The following is a 20,521-nucleotide window of genomic DNA, read 5'->3' as shown; positions in this document are numbered from 1 at the left end:
CATAGAGTTTTAAAACTTGAAGAGGCCATTAAGCTCCCTCCTTTCTACAGACTTCAGGGGTCCAGTGATTTGCCCAAGGTCCAACAGTTAACTAGTATCCAGCCTGCTTTATTAATCAACAGGTGATCTAGTGTGCTCATAATTCCATCTTGTTGCACTTAGAAATACTTTCTAGAGTTCACATCTTTTTTTGCTATCAGACTAGCCAAGAAGAGCAATTCTTAGTTTTTTCAGCCACATAAGCTGAAATCTTGCCAGTTTTTCCAGGCAACACATAACAGTTGGGTCATAAGTTAGATCCTTGTGAAGAGATGATTAAATTTCAGAGTCTGAAAAAACAACTCAAAGCTAAGTGTTTCCCCCACTTCATGTCTCCTAATAGCTGCACCTTGCCTGACGTCCTGTTTGACTTTTCAGTTTCAAGGAACTCAGACTCTCTTTGGTTGTATCAGGGAACATGAAGCTGGGCTGAGCCAACATGAGGCCAATTTTATCTTGTGGTCACCAACCAAGTTAATAGCATTTACCACGAAATGCTTTATAAAAATGAGGAGCTCAATGTTGACATGGCTCAGTTGATATTTGTTGAGCACTTTACACAATGTCATCTCTGAACTTAGCATAAAGCAAATCTTCCAGAAAGTATAGATTGTTTTGATGTCAACATGCTGGTAGTCTCTCTTCCTTCTTGGAGGTGATGATTAGGTTAATGCTAGTCCGTCTCCAGAGATGAACTCTTGCCCTGTGAAACATCACCTGCGCAAGGGTTAGGTCAGCTGTGTGTTGTACGTCATGGGGTTGGAATGCATGTTCAGGAAACCAACTTTTTATAAGTCCCTGTACCACTGTCAGCTTACAAAACTGTTTGCTTATACTCTTTTGAGATTTGGCTCCGCTTATTTGGGGTTAGATGGGAGTTTTCAAGCAGTTCATAGGCATCTTGAATGTTGGGGAGATTTTGCCTCATGTCCTGGGTAACCTTTTGGACCTGAAGACCAGTGCTGTTCTTTTGAGAAACTCTCTGGCCCCGATATGCCTGAGCCTGGCGTTTACAGATGCCGAACTTGCTGAGCAGGATAAACACATCTCTCTGGAAGGCTTTGGTGAAAATGGCATAGAGGAATGGATTGGCACAGGAGTTAAGTGGATAGAAGAGAACCAGCAAGATTTTGGAGTTGGTGACAGTGATGAGAGGCTTGTTCATAAGTGCTGACAAAGCGTAGAATGAGATTGGGGCCATGCACATGAAGTCAGTGAAGATCAACACAGCCATCCTTTTGGCAATTTTGGTGTCTTTGTCCCCCGGGTTGTACTGGGGATTTCGGACTGTGATGTAGATCTTCACATAACAGGAGCAGACGATGATAAAGGCAACTATGTTGAGCAACAGAACAAGAATAATATATGCCAGGGCAAGAGGAGTCTCGGTGTCCATGGGCAGGCAGATGCTGACCTTGGCATAGCTGCTTATTCCCACCAAAGGCAGCAGGGCAAGGAGGAAGCAGCAAACCCAGCCCCCAACCATGATGATATATGCATGCCTGAGGCGGATCTTCCGGTCCAGGCGCATGGCGAAGGTGATGGCATACCAGCGCTCCAGGGTGATGACTGTCAGTGTATACACTGACAACTCACTGGCAAAGACAGTGAAGAAACCAGCTGTGTTGCACCCAGGGCCCGTCTGCCAGTCGATGGCATGGTTGTAGTATTCAGAGTGAGTGTAGAGGTCTACAGAGGCAATGAGGAGCAGGTACATCCCCATGCAGAAATCTGCAAAGGCCAGGTTGCACATGAGAAAGCGTGGGACAGTCAGTTTGTAGTGGCTGGTCAGGAGGATGACCAGGACAAAGACATTGCCCAGAAGAGCCAGCAGACTAACAAACCACACCACAATTCTCAGGAATTTGTAACCCATTATGTCTTCACAGGGATTGAACTCATCTGACTTGGGGGTACACACCATGTCTTCATTGCCCCCACACACGGTATAGTCGTAATGGCTGTCAAAGGCCTGTAGGGTCTCTTCCTGGGGGTTTTTGAGCTCTTGGCCAAAACCAATGATCTCATCTTCTTGTTCTTCAAAGAAGACATAATAATGAGAGTTGCTGTGGATGTCCTGGAACTTGGAATTTTCCTTGTACCCAGCACTGCTGTCACCCAGACCCTCTTCATATTCTTGGTAGAAGGGGCCATTTAAAGCATTCACAGATTTTTTCTGACGCAGGTTCCGAATACTGCTCTCATTACACATTAAGGACTCGAGGATTCTGCAAAGCAATAGATATAAGTCACTGCTTGCTAAAACCTCACTAATGGTCCCTACAATGCTCAGCAAAATATTTAGTATGATCTTTGTGATTCTACAAGATTCTACATAATCTGGTCAGGTCTGTCTCTCCTACATAATTTCCTATTACCCTTGGCTCCCCTACTGTGATCCAGTGACATTTGCCCTTATTTCTCATCTGCAACCAGTTCAAGAACAGCATTGATTAAAAAAAAGCACAGATGCTAGACCAGTTTGCCTAGGTTAGGGCCTGGTTTTACTATTTACTAGCTGTTTCACCTTGGGAAGGTCTATGCAACATTGGTTTATCCATTTGTAAGTGGGATAGTGAGAGTATCTATTTCGTATAGGGTTGTTAAAGGATTAGATGAGTTTATCTTTTAAAATGCTCTTTAAACAGCACCTGGAACATTGTTAGTGCCATGGATGTGTTGGTTATTGTTCTTATTATTGTTCCTATTCAGAGTTTTAGAACTCCATGTTCCTTTTGCTTGAAAAACTCATGGCTGCCTCTCAAATTTCCCTTCCTCAGAAAAGCCTTCCCTCATCTCCTTGAATAAATTGTCTCTCCCTGGTGTTTATTTCCTTCATAGCACTATCTGATATCTTATTTGTTTGCTTGTTTGTTTTCTGACTTCCTCTGCTAGAATGTAAACAAAATGCAAGGGTGCTCTTGCCTGTCCTATTCATTGCTGTGGAGAGAATGGTGCCAGGCACATAGCAGGTATCAGTAAATATTTATTGAATAAATGGACACTATCATGCAGGCATGCTCAATGAAGTAAGATTTAGTTTTTTGCTAGCATACCAGACTGACATCAAAAGAAATTCTTTAACTTGCTTTGGCTGCTGAGCAGATGTTGACTCATCTATTGGGCTCTGCTTAAAATGTCCAATGGACTGCCTATTCCAGCCTCTTTGGAGGTTCACAAGAAATCTGGACCCTGCCCTTGAGGCCAACTTTAGCCTCCCACCCATCCCTGGTCCCTTCCTATTCAGGGCCATGTGGCATCAGTATAGAGCCTGCTATCACCTCCCCCATACCCAGCTCCTAGTTTTCTGCAGGTGTTATGCCCGTATTGGCCTTCTTTGCACAGCTGTTCAACTTTCCTGTTTGCTTCTTCCCCAACAACTAGATCCCAGTTTATTTCCAACTGCAAGTATGAGTGCAGAAAGTCAACCAGTATATATTATATAGAAACTGAGAGGGAGTGAATAAGAGATAAACGAAGGTGGTAGGAGAATAGGGAATTGCACGAGACATAGAGGGGGGAAATAATGCAGAGTAAAAGTATTGGTAAAGACATGATTCAGAGAAAGCAAGGATAGGAAAAGAAGGCCATCCTTCCTTTGCAGCCTTGCAAGCAGCTTGATAATAAAATAATATATATCGTAGTTAATATTTATTGAGAACTTATATACTAGGTCATTGTGATAGGTGTTTTCTATTCAGTTTCTCACTTAATCTTCTCAAACTCTATAAATGATAGTATCATGATCTCCATTCGCTAAGGCTCAGGGAGGTTAAGTAAGTAGGCTGGGATAACACAGCTAGGAAGTGGCACAGCTGGGGCACAAACCCAGCTGACCCAAAGCCCACACCCATGTAACCAGTGAGCTGTGACATCTGCAAAGCCTGAACTGACCCGGTAATTCAATTGCTTGTGTTGTTTCTAAGTTTGTCCTCTAGTTGTAGCATCTAATATGTGTTGCATCAGGAGGCTAGAAATCATGTCATGTAATCTCTTCAAGATTCTACATGTTCTGCTCATTTCTATCCCTCCTTCGTCATCGCCTATTATCCTCCCCTCCTCTGCCGCAATCTAGCACACATTGGCTTTATTTTCATCTGCAACCACTTTGAGTCTGCAAAGTCATTGTGTCCCATGGATTTCATGTTTCCTAATGGATGCTTCCAAATTCTTCTCCCTCTGGTTTTCAAACCACAAAGCTTCTTCCCCAAACCCAGAAGTTAATCCAGCTTCCACCAAGGCCTTTTGTCACATATTCCAGACACCTGCCACTTACCCTCTGATTTTCTTCTGATTCTTAAAAGCACAGCAGTGGCTCGGGTAAGAAAGGTCAGCCCGTGTGAGGTGAAGGAAAGTCAAGGAAAGTGGAAGTTTCTTTAGAGTCCAAGTGTTTCTTGCTATCAATTCCTTCAGGTGCTCCAGGCCTTTGGATGGCAAGGCAGTAACAGTGGTATAAGAGACATCCCTGGGAGGCAGAAAGCAGAGTAATACAGAGAGATGGTGAGCAGCCAGAGCCTTCCAGTTCTTGGCCGGAAAGTCGAAAGGTCTGAGATTAATGGGGAGGTGACATGCGCCTTTCTGCTACTGAATAGGCACTCTGAGTTTTTTATATACAGCCACTGGTCTAAGGGGGAACATTAGGCTTCTAAGCTCATTTTTATTTCTTGGAACTCTAGTATCCATCAATACAAATAATAGTTTGGCAGACATTTTATTTTACCCATTGGAGTACATGCAAACTCTTGGAATCAGAGACGGATGTCAATTTTACTTTGGAAAACTACACTGTATAACTATTAAAGGGTCTCAAGAGGAAAGAGAAATAAATTTGACAGGCTCAAAGGGGCCTAAACTGTTCTCAGTCTCTGTGGGGATTAGGGTTTTGGCATTGAAAAACTGCTCATTGATATGGATCAACACCAGTATCGTGAAAATCTCCTAATGATGCAGAACTTAAAAGTCATAACCAGTTACCCGGTGAATTGATGACTCAGAACCCCCTCACCACAGTTTCTTTAGAAGGCTGTAAATGTATTCCTGGAAAGAAAAGTCCAGTATTTACATTAACAATCTGAAATGAGATTCAAGTCACTTCTGAAAACAATGGGGGAGATGGTGAGGCTGGAGACAAGGTAGATATAAGTGTTAGTTACTAAAGTAGAATTAATTCACGGCCTTTTAGTGTGACATGTCCTGTTCTTTTCTCAGCCCCAGATAGTTCAGGTTACATATCTTGCTCCATCATTTTTACTTGCATTGAATAGAGGCTTGAATAAGTCCATGAATATTTAACCTGACATCTCTCCTATTTTATATTTTATTTTTTACATTTTTACAATCACATTTTTAATATTTAATATAATTAGTAGTGACTGCTTAGCAAGTGAATTCCAGCATTTACAACTCCTTCCTCCACATCATTGTAACTGAACTCAGCTGGAATTTATATTCTCAAAGTTCAAGGCCGCTAGACCTTGCTACTCATTTTTATAAACAGAAAACTGGCGTCTTAACCCCGTTCACTGCAGAGCTGTGATTCTTGGGGAATGGTGCCACATTTGCTATTTGTTTTGTATTTAATTTTACAAGTCCATAATTCAGCATTTCCCAGACTAGCCTGATGGTAAGAGTTATGCTTGATGCTTGTGACTATATGATCCCCAGGTGCTTTTTAACAGTAAGCAAGTACATTTGGGAAACTGGCATAAATGAACAACTTTGCAGTTAGTGAGAGAGCTGAGGGATTTTAGAACCAGTCTTAAGCACAATTGTGAAGGAAATGAAGCTGGACTTTGTTCTCGTGCCTCATCTGTCCTTTTGAAGTGCCTATTTTCTGTTAGCCATCTTGCTGTCTTCAAGGTCTGGCCATCTTTCTCCCTACAGTTTTCTGGAAGCAACTTATTTGTCTCTTTAGCCAGTGACGCTTTCATGTCAGTGAAACAAGAGAGCATCTCTTGGCTCATTTTCTCTGCTTTTCCGTCTGTTGGATACACTGATTGTGTTCATCTGAAAGAGTTTATCCTTCCAAGTAATGTGTTTGCATTTTAATAGATATTTCCTGAGAAAACACTTTAGTAACCATTCCAGTTACTAAGTGACAAAACACTCCCAAACTAAGTGGCATCAAACAACAATCTTTTTATTATAAGCACAGCTTTTGTGGGTCAGGAATTTGAACAGGGAGTGGCATGGATGGTTTGTCTCTGCTCTATGACGTCTGGGGCTCAGCTGGGAAGACTTGAAGCCTGGGGTGACTTTATCTACAGTCTCCTTCACTTGCATGTCTGGTGCCAGCACTAAGATGGCTCAAAGCTGAGCTCAACTGGGACTTTCATGTGGCCTCTCCATGTGGCTTGGGCTTCTTATATCACGATGGCCAGATTCTGAGAGGGAACATCCTAGGAGGAAGTATCTAGAGCATTCCAAGAGAACAGGTACATTCAAGGGCAGGAGACATAAAGCCCACCTCTTGAAGGAAGGAGAATTTGGTGGCTTATTTTAAAACTGCTATAGTGATCTCAGGCAGATATTTGGTGAAAACTGGCAGCTCACCACTCTGCAAATCAGTGTTTCTGGCCCAGGCATCACCTGGACCTGCATCAGAATCATCTGCAATATAGCCTTCTGAGCAACACCCCAGACCAAGTGAGTTATAATCTCTGATGGCAGGGACCAGAAATCTCTATTATTTAACATGTCCTCTAGCTAATTCAGAATCTCATCTCAATTCTCAGAGCATTTTTATGAAGCAGGTGGATACTAAAGTTAAGATAGATAAACAAGGCCTGTTGTGTCCAAAAAGACTCAACAAACTAAGGGTGGAGCTGTAAACGTAATTTAGGTCTAGATTTCTTAGGTTCAAGGTCCTAGGAGCTTTTCTCTACCCCTTATCTGCAGGTCTCTGGAGTCTTTGAACATGGATTCAGGTGCAGCAACCCTCCAGGGACTCATTAGGAATTTTGGAGGGAGGAAGTGATTCCATGATTTGTCTGCATGTCTGCAACGAGCGTATCCCAGGTGGCCTCTAGTTGGGTCCAGTGGGGCTGATTGAGAGGATGCTTCGGCAGGCATCGAGAAGGCAGGTGTTGGAAAATGTGTACAAATCTTACAACGGAAACATCTGTAACATAAGGGTTACTTGGCATATAGTAGGTGTTCAGTGGATATTAAATGCCTTCTTGCCTCAATTTGGAGTTTATCTGAGTTCAAGTCAGAAGCAAGGAACCCGGCAAACACAGCTCCAGCCCAGATCTTGACTTGTATATCCAACTGCTCATTTGACATCTCCACCTGATGCCTCAGAGGCATCTCTGACTTAACAGGTCCATCCCAAACTCAGCTTTTGATTCCCCACCCCAACCTGCTCCTCCTCCATTTAGTCTAGCAAAAGACCTGTGGATTTGAACTTCAAAAGAATCTTGAAACCATACATTTGCATCTCCAATGTAAGCTCTCTAGTTCCAGCTAACATCCTCTCTTGCTGCAATAGCTTTCTTGTCCACCCTTACTCCCTTCCATCCATTCTCCACACAGCAGCCAGAATAGTCGTAACACATGGATTGAGTAATGTCACTCTCCTGCTCAAAACCTTGCAGTCACTTCCCAATGTACCATGAATCACATCTATTTGTCCTACCGTGCTCTTCACAGTCCTACAGATCTGGCTCTTACCTACTTCTTCAACCTCATCTCTGGGGCCTAAAGCTACTTAAAGTCCAAATTAGAATCTATCTGGAGCCATTTCATTCCCTGCTGGCAATGGCCACTCAACATAGTTCTCCACATCCATTAAACCTGCTGCTCCTAAAGTGCTCCTGAGGTGCGGCCTTCTCCTGATGCAGGCTGCTCCACTCATGCTGCCTCGACACTTAGAGAGTCAAACAAGGGGAACAACTGCTTTTTTCCTTTTTTTTTTTTTTTAATTTAACCTCTCTTGCAGAGATCTGCAGGGTTTTTTTTTTTTCTGCTGAAGAAGATTCACCCTGAGCTAACATCTCTTGCCAATCTTCCTCTTTTTGTATGTGAGCCGATGCCACAGGATGGCCACTGACAGACAAATGGTGTAGGTCCATGCCCCAGAAGTGAACCCGGGCTGCTGAAAGGGAGTGTGCTGAACTTAACCATTAGGCCACCGGGGCTGGCCTGGGATCTGCAGTTTTAATCAGACAGTCTGGATGTTATCAGAAAGGAAGGTAGGAGCTCCTTCGTACTTCCCAATGGATGTAGCACAGCCTCTCCACTCAAAATATCCCAAATGGAATGATTCTTTCCTCCAAGCCTTCTGGTATTTCTTTATTTCCTATCTTCCGTCCACCATCTTCCAGGGCTCGTGTCCCCTTGGAGTCTCTCTTGCCCTTGCCCTACGTTTATGACATGAACATCTACAGTAAAATGCAATCGGGCTAAACCCCCTGATCAGATGTCAGCTTGGCTGTTCATACGTCTACAGTCTCATGGGTCTCATTGCTACCACCTTAGTTTAGGTCTCAGTTACATTTCACCTGACTTTTGCAAAAACTTCCTGATTCGTCTCCCAGAAATCTACTAATTCCACCTTGAGCCTTAGGACAGAATATTCTTGCTAAAACATGGATCTCATCATATTGCTTTCCAGCTTGAAACCCATGGTTCCTCCAATGTCTACAGGATGAAGTTCAAGCTTCTTAGAAGAGTGTCCCCACCCCTCTCCCCAGTGGGACTGTCTTCCTCATCCTGTGTCGTCTTCTTTTTGATTTTCTCCCTCATTTAACTGGAGCACATTTTCAAGTAATTTCTTAGAAAGGCTATATGAGGTAGATATTTTCTGAGTCGTTGCATATCTGAAAATCACTTTTTTTCTACCCTTTACATTCAATCGATACTTTACCTGGCTATAAAATTTTAGGTTGAAAATCACTTTTCTTCAGAATTCTAAAGGCTTGCTGTATTGCATTCCAGCACCTAATGTTGCTTTTGGTAAGAATGATGCAATTTAGGTTCTTCTTCTTTGGTCATTGACTTGTTTTTACTCTCTGGCAGCTTTTATAGCCTTCTCTTTCTTCTTTTTTTCTTTCTTCTTTTTTTTTTCCTAAAGATTGGCACCTGAGCTAACAACTGTTGCCAATCCTCTTTTTTTTTCCTGCCTTTTTCTCCCCAAATCCCTCCAGCACATAGTTGTGAATTTTCAGTTGTGGGTCCTTCTAGTTGTGGTACATGGGATGCTGCCTCAACGTGGCCTGACGAGCGGTGCCATGTCCACGCCCAGGATCCGAACCCGTGAAACCCCGGCCGTGGGAAGCGGTGCGCGCCAACTTAACCACTCGGTCATGGGGCTGGCACCTCTTCTTTTTTTCTTCCAGCTTTATTGAGATATAAGTGACATATAACATATGTAAATTTAATGTGTACAATGTGATGATTTGATACACGGATATATTGTGTGATGATTATATGGCCCTCGCTTTGTCTCTGATGTGAGATTTTACAAAAATGTGCTTTGATGTAGATCTTTTCCATTTATTCTCCCGGCCACTGGGGTGGAGGAGCCCTTTCAATCTGGAGACCTGCACTACTTGGTTCCAGGACAATTTTTGGTATTGTTTCCAGGATAAGACACTCATCTCATTTTCTTTGTTTATTCTCTGGAATTCCTAGTAAGTGGAAAAGGAATCTTCTGGATCTTAGACATTTTTTCCTGTAATTTTCTCCTATTATTTTTATTGAATCTTCTGGAAGAATTCTTTGACTGTATCTTCCATCTCTTCTACTGAATTTTTAAAAAATTAGTTTTTAATGTAGAAAAATTTTTGTTTCCAGCTTTGCTGAGGTATAATTGATGAATAAAAATTATATATATTTACAGTATATAATATGATTTTTGATATGTATATACATTGTAAAATGATTACCACAATCTAGCTAATTAACCTATCCATCACTTCACATAGTGATCATTTTTTTGGGTGTGGTAAGAACATTTAAGACCTTCTCTCTTAGCAAATTTCAAGTATACAATATAGTATTATTAACTATAGTCATCATGCCACACGTTAGACCCTCAGAACTTATTCATTTTGCATAACCGAAATTTTGAACCCTTTGACCAACATTCCCTATTTCCCCCATCCTCCAGCCCCTGGCCACCACGATTCTCTCTGTTATTGTGAGTTCAACTTTTTTAGATTCCACATATAAGTGAGATCATGCAGTATTTGCCTTTCTGTGCCTGACTTTGAATTTTTAAGTTTTAGCTTGATGAGAGCTGGAATGCTGCCTGTTCTGTTCATTGCTGTATTTTTGGCACCTAGACTAGTGCTTAGAAGACAGAAGGCTCTGAATACATATTTGTCAAACACATAAATACATTTTAAAGGCCACTTTTTTGTTTTCTCTTCCCTTTCTATAGCATATTTGAGGAAGCACACAGGGTGCTTAGGAGCAAGGCTTTTAAATTCAGACTATTTGGATTTGAATCCCAGCCTCCATACTTACTATCAGTCATTTAACCTTTTTGTGCCTCAGTTTCCTCATCACTTGTTTTTGGAACAGTAGCTGACAGTACATTTTCAATACACATTAGCTATTATTATCATTTTTGCCATTATTGTTATCATTACGGGGATGAAATGTCTTTTCAGATTTATCTCAGGTCACTAATTGTCGCTTTGTTAAAAGTTCTCTTCTGTTCTCTGCAATGTCTTGGGTTCCTCCAGGCTCATTCTGCCCCATTTGTTTATTTTGGTTTGATCTTTCATGCTACACCCATTCTTTGGCTGGTGATTCTTGGTTGCACATTCACGCTGAAGAGCAAGGCATTGAAAATCTGACTGGGAGCTTGTCCACTAGTAGACTTTGCTTTAGGGCAACTGTATAGGGAGCTGGCCATTATGTTTATGTTGTTGGACTCTAAAATGGTAGAATGTGGAGGTCTTTTTCATTTAAAAGTTTTTCAACTTCTTCAGAGAGGAGACTTCAAATCTCTGGGTTAGAGGGGAGGTGCTTGGCTGCTGGCATTTTGCCTGAATGGGGCAGAGGGTTGACATTTCCAGATATAGACCTTCTATTAATCCTTCTGTTTTTAGATGCATGTCTCACTCTTGCCACATGTCACACCCATCACCTCTAAATCCATGCCCCTCGGAGGTTCTAAAGGGCAAGGTGCTGCCTCTGTATGTTCCCTGTGAGGACTCTGAGTTTAGCTTGCCATTTCCTAGGCCTTCTTTCTTTCAGAATTCTGTAGCTCTCCAGACCATTCATGTGCCCTCACCTGCCTTCTTTGTCCTTGTGGATTTATGTATATTAAAAATTCTTTTCCCACCTTTTTTTAGGGGGATCTCAAGAGGGAGAGGAAATAAAAGCTTAGGTTCAATGCCTCATCTTTATCATTTAGTCATTAATTCATTTAGCGTGTAAACTATGCAAGAGCTTAGAACAAATACCTGTTGAGTGCTGAGCCACACTAGACAGTCTCCCAACTCTGGAGATGATGGAGAAAGATCTTCAGTCTGAAGAAATTCCCAAACTCAACAAGGCAGGGAACATTTAAAGTTATTTGAAGCTGTATCTTTTCTCATTCACCTAAACTTTAATTTGTCCACTTTGAATGCAGAATTTCCTAATAATGTACTTTCTTTTCTAAAATGAAGCCTGCAAAATATAGTAAAATTTTAAAATTCTGTTTCACAGTGAGAAGAATATGGACAGTAGCTATCAGCAGTTAAGGGACCCAAATTCATTTGTAAGTGCAGCCATATGGATGGAAATCTACAAGCTGGAGGGCCTCCCTCTCTTTTAGTAACTCTGGCATTTTCCACAAAGAGCTCATCAAGCGATGGGCACTGTGCTTCATGAGAATTTGTCTCTAGCAAGTATTTACTCACAAAACAGAATGCAGCTGAGCTGAGCCTGGCAGACAGTTTGAAGTCTAATTGCCTAGGTCATGGGAACCGTCTCAAGTTAAGTGTCTAATGAAAGTAACAGGATCTGAATTTGGAAAGAGTGAATCCTGCTGGGTTATATACAGGGTAAGAATATCACCAAATTTTAACGATGCCAGGAAAAAAAATAAGAGCCAACTGATATTTGATGTCATAGGAAGAACGAATTGCTCCTCAGAAGCAATTATGTACTCTAACATCCAAAACATTGGAACAAGCTCCATTTTTGTGAGATATTTTGTCATTGATTATTTTTTAAGATTAAATTTTGATGAATTCACTTGCAAATTAAATAAGCACTAATTGGCTTGCCAAGGTTTCAGCAGAAATTGCAAGTCTCTTTTATGTTTGCTTGTAATGAATGTGGGTTTTTCTAAAGGTCAATATGTAGAAGCTGATCCATTAAAAACGTGTAGTCGTGTCTGTAAATTGGCAGATAAAATGCATCTAAAGCAGACAGAAGATTTATTTACTGCTTAAAAGGCAGTTTAATTAACTTGTTAGTACTGAATTAAAAATAAGGGCTTAAAAGTTCAATAAGTTCAAGAAATGAGCTTGTCTAATTGTTTAAAAGAATTTAAAAACATGATATGCATTTATTCATCAAGTATTTATTGATTGCTTTCCATGTGTGAGGTACAGTTCTAGATGCTAGGGCTATAGCAGTAAACTAAACAAACAGAAATTCCTGCTCTTCTCATGCTTACGTTCTAGTGGGGAGAGAGGGACAATTAAAAAACATAAGTAAAACACACAGTATGTTAGATGATGGCAAAAAGTATCATGGAGAAAAGGAATACAGAGAAGAGGAAAGGAAGAGCCCAGAAGTGTGGTCACAATTTGAGATGGGGGAGGGTGTCAGGGAAGGCCTCAGTAAGGAGATAGGTGAGCAAAGGTCTGAAAGAAATGAGGGAGACAGCCATGTCAATATCTGGGGAAGAGCATTCCAGGCAGAGAGACCAGTCGGTGCAAAGGCCCTGAGGTGAGAATGTACCTGATATGTTAGAACAAGCAAGGAGGCCAGTGTGACTGGACAGTGTGGGGGTGGGAGGGGTTAGGAAATGTGAGAGAAGAAGTTAGAGAGGTAATGGGGAGCCAGATCACGTGTACCTTGCAAGCCATCAAAATGACTTTGTCTTTTTATCAGAGTGAGATCAAAAGCCTTCAGGGGAATGGTATAATCCCACTTATTTTAAAAGGATCAATCTGGCCACTGCTTTGAAAGTAAACCGAAGGGAGCAAAGAGTGGAAAGAAGGAGACCAACAACAGAGAGGATGGTGCCTTGGACCAGAGTGGTAGCAGTGGAGATGCTGAGAATGGTTGGAGTTTGTACAGATTTAAAAGGCAGAGCCAATGGGATTTTCCGATGGATTGGATATGGGGTATGAGAGAAAGAGAGAAATCAAGAATGACTCTATGATTTCTGGTCTGCAACTAGAAGAAGGGAGTTGCCATTTCCCGAGATGGGGAAGCCTGCAGGTGAAGCAGATTTGGAGGGAATAAACAGGGGTTCAGTTTTGGACAGGTCAGGTTTGAGATGCCTGTTAGACATCCAAGCGGCAGTGTCAAGTAGGCTGTGTGTTATATGTCTAGAATTTGGGAGAGTTGTCTGGATTGGAGATTTCTATTTGAGTATCATAGGCACTATGCAAAGCCATATGAGTAGATGAGATCACCAAGGAAGTGAATGAAGATAGAGAAGGCCAAAGGTGGAACCCTCGGGCACTCCAACATTAAGAAATCAGGAAGAACAGGAAGAACTAGAAAAGGAGACTGGGAAGGAGCAATCAGAGGTGTGGAGAAAAAACAAGAGAGTGGTATATTAGAAGCCAAAAGAAGAAGGTATTCCAAAAAGCAGCAAGTCATCAACTGAGTTAAATGCTTCTGAGATAAGAACAAAGAATTGGCCATTTGATTTAGCAACTGTGGAAGTCACCGGTAACCTCAAAAAAAGCAGTTTCAGTGGCGTGGTGGGAGGTGAAAACTTGATTGGAGTGAGCTTAACAGAGAATGGGAGAGAAGAATTAGAACTGTAGCCAACTCTTCTGTGATGTCTTGCTGCAAAAGGGCACAAATAAATAGACCAGAAGTAGATATGGAGTTGAAGGGAAAGTTTTAAATTATAAATATTTCGATATATAGCCCTAAAAGACAAAGAATCTTTTTAAAATTAAAAAACCCTAAAAATAATATTAACTCTTTAAAGGCATCAAATATTCAATTAGTGTTCCAAGAGAGGCAAAGTAGTTGTCTCATTGGAGTCAGGATCCAAATAGACGTAGATATTGCATGTGTCTGATATGTCTCTTAGCGGTCTTTTAATCTGTAAGCTCAAGAAATATTATTTTAAGATGAGAGAAACTCTAGCATGTTTAAATGCTGTTAGGGATAAGCCAGTAAAGAGGAAAACATAGATTCTATTATAGGACAGAAGGGAGAGGATTGCAAAAGTGATGCTCTTGAATTGCTGAGAGGGCATGGGATCCAGGACCTGGGTGAAGGAGCCAGCCTCAAAAAGTGACTTGGGATACGGGAGAGGAGACAGAGGACGTGGACATAAATGCAGGAAGATGGGTAGATGCAGTGATGGTGATGAGGATTTTAGGCTGGTTACTTTTACAAACTGCAGATGAGAAGGAGGCTCTGAGGAGTGGAATTTGCTTGCCCTTTTATGAGAGACATTTGCATTTGTGAAGGAAGTCTCCATCTGTTGGGGGGTGTCTCCCTCTCTGCACCAGGAGGAAGGCGGGATGGCCTTATCTCTGGAAACTCTTAATGGGGAAGGCAAGGACTTAAGTTGTTTACTGTCTGGCAACCTCATGTAACTGACTCCCCACCCCCAACATCCTCCTTTGTCTTAGCTGAAGATAATATTTAAGTGGTGGCTTTTGCCATTTACTTAATCCAATTTGATTCTTATCTAAAAGTTATAGGACCACCCAATAACCAGACCCTACTGGCAGTGATACCATTTTAACAACTCTTTTTACATATTCTTTCCTTTGTCTTGTAAAGAGATAACTCACATACCTATGCCTTAAATTTAGCCCTACTCTCAACGCATGTTTGCAGCAGCAGCAGCTCCTCCTGCCCATGGGTCCAGTCCCCATGCAGCAGCTCTGACTGCCCATGAGTCCTGTCCCCATTTCAGCAGCAGCAGCAGCGGCAGCAGCAGCTCTGATTGCCCATGGGTCCTGTCCCCATGCTATTCCACACTATTCTCTAAATAAAAGAGCACTACTGCCAGACTTTGAGAGTCCAAGAAATCTTTCTTTTGACTCTTCGGCTCGCCAACCCCGCATCAATGGGAGAGTGAATTCTCTTCTGATTGATTTTATTCTCAGTGAAATGGAAGTCAGCTGGGCATGAGAATGAAAGAGAAGAAATGACATGTTTATCCAGGACAGTGGGAAAGCGGGAAAATGGGGTGTTATTGCTGTACAGCACTTAGGGCCCACTTGGGGTGAATGATTAAAGTGAAATCACTTGCCAGGTTACCTGCAAAAGTCCAGGCCCATAATAGGGGGATAGTTGGATTTAACGAAGGTAGGGTTTTTCCAGGCAAGAATGATAAGTGAGAGGGGCAAGGTAGTTGGCTCTGTGTACAAGTCAGTATTTATAATGATAGATGATGGAATTTAAACTGCATAAAGAAGAGAGGACACAAGAGAGATGCAAGATAGTGAAATGTTAGTAATGGATTGTAGATCCTACAGGGACCAAAGGAATTAATGTATCAGAAGGAAAGAGATGGAAAGACAGCACGATGTTTGAGACAGATTATGGAGGGTTTGTAGTCGTTGGTAATGACAAGTCTAGGGTATGACCATGGAAGTGAAGTCTGGAGGTAGAGTGGAGGGCAAGTTTACTGGAGGAGTGGAGGTCAGAGGCAAGGTATGGGAAAGATGAACCTTTGGATGTTGAAATCACCAAAAATTATGAGAGGAATAGTTTTAGGGAAGTCAGTAACAGTGAATCAGTAGCTGAAATCTTCAAGAAATGAGACAAAATGACTTTGGAGTTCATGGATAACAACAAAAAGATATTTGGCCGGTAATGTCCGACAGCATGAGAGTCAAAGTTGGGGAGCAGTTTTAAGGAGGAGGGAAGGATAATGATCCAAATGCAACAGGAACAGGAAGGGGGACATCCATCTCAGCTCTATTTTATATAAACTCTTTATGCTCCCAGGATGTGAGTCAATAGTTAGCATGTTTTAAAATTCAGTACTCTACTTTAAGATCCCTCAAAGCTGTCATTGCCCACAAGTAAGTGTCTTTAATCTTCTCACAGGAGGATTGAATTGCAACGTGAATTTGCAAGTTGTTCATATGTACCACTTTACTACTGTGTTTGCTCATTTTCAGAGAACCCATAAGGAAAGAGGTGTTCTTACGGTAACTTTAATGCCAAGACAAACAACTGAGGAACAGAAGAGTAAAACTCTTCTTGCCCCACCTATTGCTTTGGCTTGAAATTATTCATCATTCATCAAATATTTAATGAGTTTCTGCTACATGCGAGGCATTGTATAAGTATACTCCCACTTGGGTTACAACAGTGGGAAAAAGTAGACAAACCCCCTACTCCCATTGCATTTATATACTAATGGAGGGGGACAGAGAGTAACTAAGTAAGTAAATGTCTAGAATGTCAAATGGTGATAAGCATCATGAAGAAAAATACAGCAGAGAAAGTAAAATAAATAAATAAAATAATAAAGCAGCAGGCAAATTTAAATAGGTGTTCAGGGAAGACCTCAATGAGAAGCTTTCATTTAAGGAAAACCTTGAAGGAGGTGAAGGAGCAAGGCCCAGGGATATCTGGGGGATGAGCCTTCTAGGTAGAGAAACAGTGAACAACCCCTAAGGAGGGAACACACCTGCGGGGACCTGTTCAGTGTGGCTAGGGTGGAGTGGTGAGAAGGAAGGAAGTAGGAGATGGGATCAGAGCTATTGGGTTGTGAGTGGGGGGCAAACACCATAGGTCTTTGAAGGCTATTTCTGAGCACTTTGGCTTTCTTCTGAGTAAGATGATAAAGAACTCAACGGTTTTAAGTAGAAATTTAAGAAAATGATCAAGCAAAGTCAGAGAATTACAATAGGTGCAAGAATAATCATACGTGAAAGGGGTTGTCCCAGTGTGCAAGGAAGAGATGGTGTTTCTGAGTTAGTGCTGCTTTTGCATCTTAACACCACCACTTAGAGCGGGGTGACCTTAGAAACTTACCTGCTACCTCTGCACCTCAGTTTTCTCATTTGTTAAATAGGGACAATAACACCCACTGTTGAATAGTTAAAAAGACTCAAGGTGATACTTATCTGTAAAGAACCTAGCACATAGCTGATGCTCAAAAATGGCTGCTATTATTAATAGGATGCTCGTCTCAAGATTCAGATGATAATAATTACCAATCTTTCCTCGAAGTCTTTGCGTACCATCAAAATTGCTTTATAACTCAGATATCACCGCTATCCTCTTTTTCTCCCTCTCGAGTTTGAATAATTAAATTTCTTTTAAGCCTATAGCTTCCATGACTATGAAATCTCACAGAGTATACTGTCTCAACATAGTGGATCCTGTAATGAAAAGCTACTTGTATACTGTAACTCAGTAGGGTCAGAGCTTCTATGCACAGTGATGAGAGGAAATGAGAGTGATTTATTGCCAATAGTCAGATACTGAAACACAAAGATATGCTTCTCCTCTATGTTGAGTCCTCTCCCTTCTCCTCCTCCACTCCCAACACACATACAATATGACTACCGCTATAGTGGCAAAAGGATTGGCCTCAATGCTAACTGTGAGAAATGAAAAGTCCACTTTCTTTTCAAGAGTTTATTTCTTTTAGACTCAGAAGCAGAACATAATTAACCAAATGCATTTCAGAGACTTGGTAGAGATAGTGTGTCAGAATGAAAACCTTTAACTGTTCATTCCTTCTATCTGTTCCAAGAGCAAAAATCCCGGAACAGTCAAAGAACTTAGTATGCACCCATATTGACTTGGGAAGAATTGAGTGCCTAATTGTACATACCGTAAACTGCTTCTTTTGTTTATATTTATGGGTTATTTATTGAAAACTTTAATCCCAGGTTGACTTACCCCTCCTATCAGTTAGCCTGTTGCCAGCATGTTTTAGTTGATTGTAAAATCATGAGTAAAACTTGCTACAGAACGGAGTCCGCAAGATTTTTGCCTCGTCTATTTGGCCCTACGCAACCTCATTTCTCTCCTTTCATCCCACAAATAACTGAGACTTGAGATGGATGAAATCACCAAAAATTATGAGAAGAGTGCCGTTGGAGAGGTCAGAATCCTGTAGGGTTTATAGGATGAAATAAAATAATTTATGTAAAAATGTTTAGCACAGAGTCTAACTCGCTAGAAGGTAGATTTACTTATACTTAAAGTTGCAAGGAAAAAATTGTGCTCCTACTTGCTTTTTGTTCTGAAGATTCATCACTGTTGAGGGCTCCTTGCTAAAGAGCAATGATTGGTTAATAAAACTGTTGAGAATTTATATGGTTTAGAAAATTTTGCAAGCATTGTTTTCCTAGGATTCAGACTCAGCAAATACTCTTTTACGTTCTATCATTTTTGATCAAGGTACAAAGCCCTTACTTAAACAATAAACTTCAGCAAAAGCAGGTCACAAGAAGCAGTTAATGGATTTGTGAATTGTTCTTTCTTAGAGCTGAAAAGTCATTCTAGTTTACTTTTTGGCTTGGCATAGATGTGAAAACATTTGTTCACACTGAATCTCCTGATGTAAAAACGCATGATCATTTGAGGCCATTGCTCTAAGACAGTGGCTGTCAGTGCTTTGGAGAACTTCTTCTTTATTTCAAGTAAAAAACTTTTAAGGACAACAGTAGTTGCACTTTTAGTCAATTGAAGAAATACAAAGGTTTGTATGACTTTGAGGATCTTTGCAAAAATGCCATCATCTTTCTCCTACCAAGATTTAGCCTCCTAGTTGGAGAATGCTCTGCAAATTTTTCAATAGTTATGAAAAGTAACTCTATCATTATAGATTGCCATGGCTTAAAGTGTCAATCCTTTTTTCTCATATCAGTAGCTATGGTAGTAAGAGGTGCTACTGATAAATAAAGTTGGATTTTTTGGGGAACTAAGTATCCTGAGTTGTTGATACAACTCCTCTAGTCCGAAGTTTCCTAGGGCTGAATTAGACCATCCTCTTGTTCTCAGCAAGAAGCCAGCATGCACACAATTCTGGAAAGATAATTATTCTCTCTTTCTCTCAATTCTTCTGTCCCTTCCTTGCAGCTCCCCACGAAATGGTTGCAGACCCTCTCCTTTGCTGTCCCTCTGGAGCTGAGGATGTGTGACTTAGGAGGGATGACCTGCTCCAGTTGCTTCCCCAACAACTCGGCTCCCTTGGCCTGGATCTGACTTGGTGTCCAAGCTGGACACTACAGGTGGTCTGTTTGTCTTTACAACTCATTTCACGGTCCATGAGCAGAACAGCCTAGCAGACAAACCTCCTCTGGTTTTCTACCCTTAGGAGGTTCCCTTCCTCTCTAAGAGAGCTGCTCTGAAGGCTCTGCTCAGCAAGCACAGAAAGGAAGAAAAGAACTCCAGGCTGATTAGGACTTTGGGCTCTATCTCCCTTCCCTCTGAGGGACGTCCAGTGCCTGCCAAATAGCCAGGAGGTAGAGATGAGCACTCCCAGTGCAGTGGCTGGGACAGAGGTATCCAGAACTAATACAGCCAGGGCTGAGCATGGGCAGAGGCAAAGGAAAGAAGGCATGGGGGTGAGCTGAAGAGGGCCACAAACTGTAATGGGTTGTGCAACTATTACTAATATTTTCACGGTGACCCTTCATGGGTCACCCTTACCTGGAAAGTCAGGTCATGTTCCTCACAATACCATTTCAACACAACACACTTTTCAGATGCTGTCCTTTTGCCCCGAGTATATTGTTGTTGTTGTTTTGTTCTTTGAATACATCCTATGTTTTCCTGTAGACTTGGCTTTGTTCTTTCTCTCATAACTCTGTCTCTGTCTGTTGCAATTCTACCCCTCATCTGAAGCCCATGTCAAATACCACCTCCTTTAATGAGACATTTGCTGGTCACCCTAAGAAAGGGTATCTTGATTCTCTAAAGCACTCTTATGGTTATTTTTACATTAAACTTATAATACAGTTACTTATTCACATTTCTCCTGAATTTGATTGTAATCTCTTTAAAAGTAGAGGCTATGTCTTATCCTTATATTTTTCATGGTGTTCAGTAGGTGCTCAGTAAAATCCCTGTAGAATAAATGAATAAAAGAATACCTTGCAAAAATTTGTTTCAGAGTAGCCATTTCTTCTCAGAAAGGGAAGAGAAAAAGGACAGAGAAGAGAAACTAGGGATGGTGAAGGGCTGGTAGTTAGGACTGAAATTGATTTCATTTAGGCCAAAATTTTTCTCAGGACCACGACTCAATAATAAAAAAACAAACAACCCAATTTAAAAAATGAGTAAGCTATTTGAACTGACACTTGACAAAAGAAAATATACAAATGGCTAGTAAGTGCATGAAAACATACTCAAC

At 41.3% G+C, this 20,521-nt stretch overlaps 1 protein-coding gene across 1 annotated transcript in view; it reads right to left on the bottom strand.

The window, feature by feature from the left end:
• Window positions 1-836: 836 nt before the first annotated feature.
• The window catches only part of TSHR (thyroid stimulating hormone receptor), a 151,412-nt gene continuing 131,727 nt past the window's right edge, over window positions 837-20,521 (bottom strand). The window contains exons 9-10 of the mRNA XM_046647729.1: window positions 4,316-4,504; window positions 837-2,267 (exon numbers count right to left, since the gene is read on the bottom strand). Of these exons, the coding sequence (XP_046503685.1) occupies window positions 854-2,267; window positions 4,316-4,504 (1,603 nt within the window). The 3' untranslated portion in view covers window positions 837-853. The remainder of the gene's footprint in view (window positions 2,268-4,315; window positions 4,505-20,521) is intronic.

The sequence above is a fragment of the Equus quagga genome, chromosome 20 (genome assembly GCF_021613505.1).
Source record: "Equus quagga isolate Etosha38 chromosome 20, UCLA_HA_Equagga_1.0, whole genome shotgun sequence".
Lineage (NCBI taxonomy): Eukaryota > Metazoa > Chordata > Mammalia > Perissodactyla > Equidae > Equus > Equus quagga.
The sequence above is the reverse complement of the archived record's forward strand: the minus strand, read 5'-3'. Positions and strand labels throughout refer to the sequence as shown.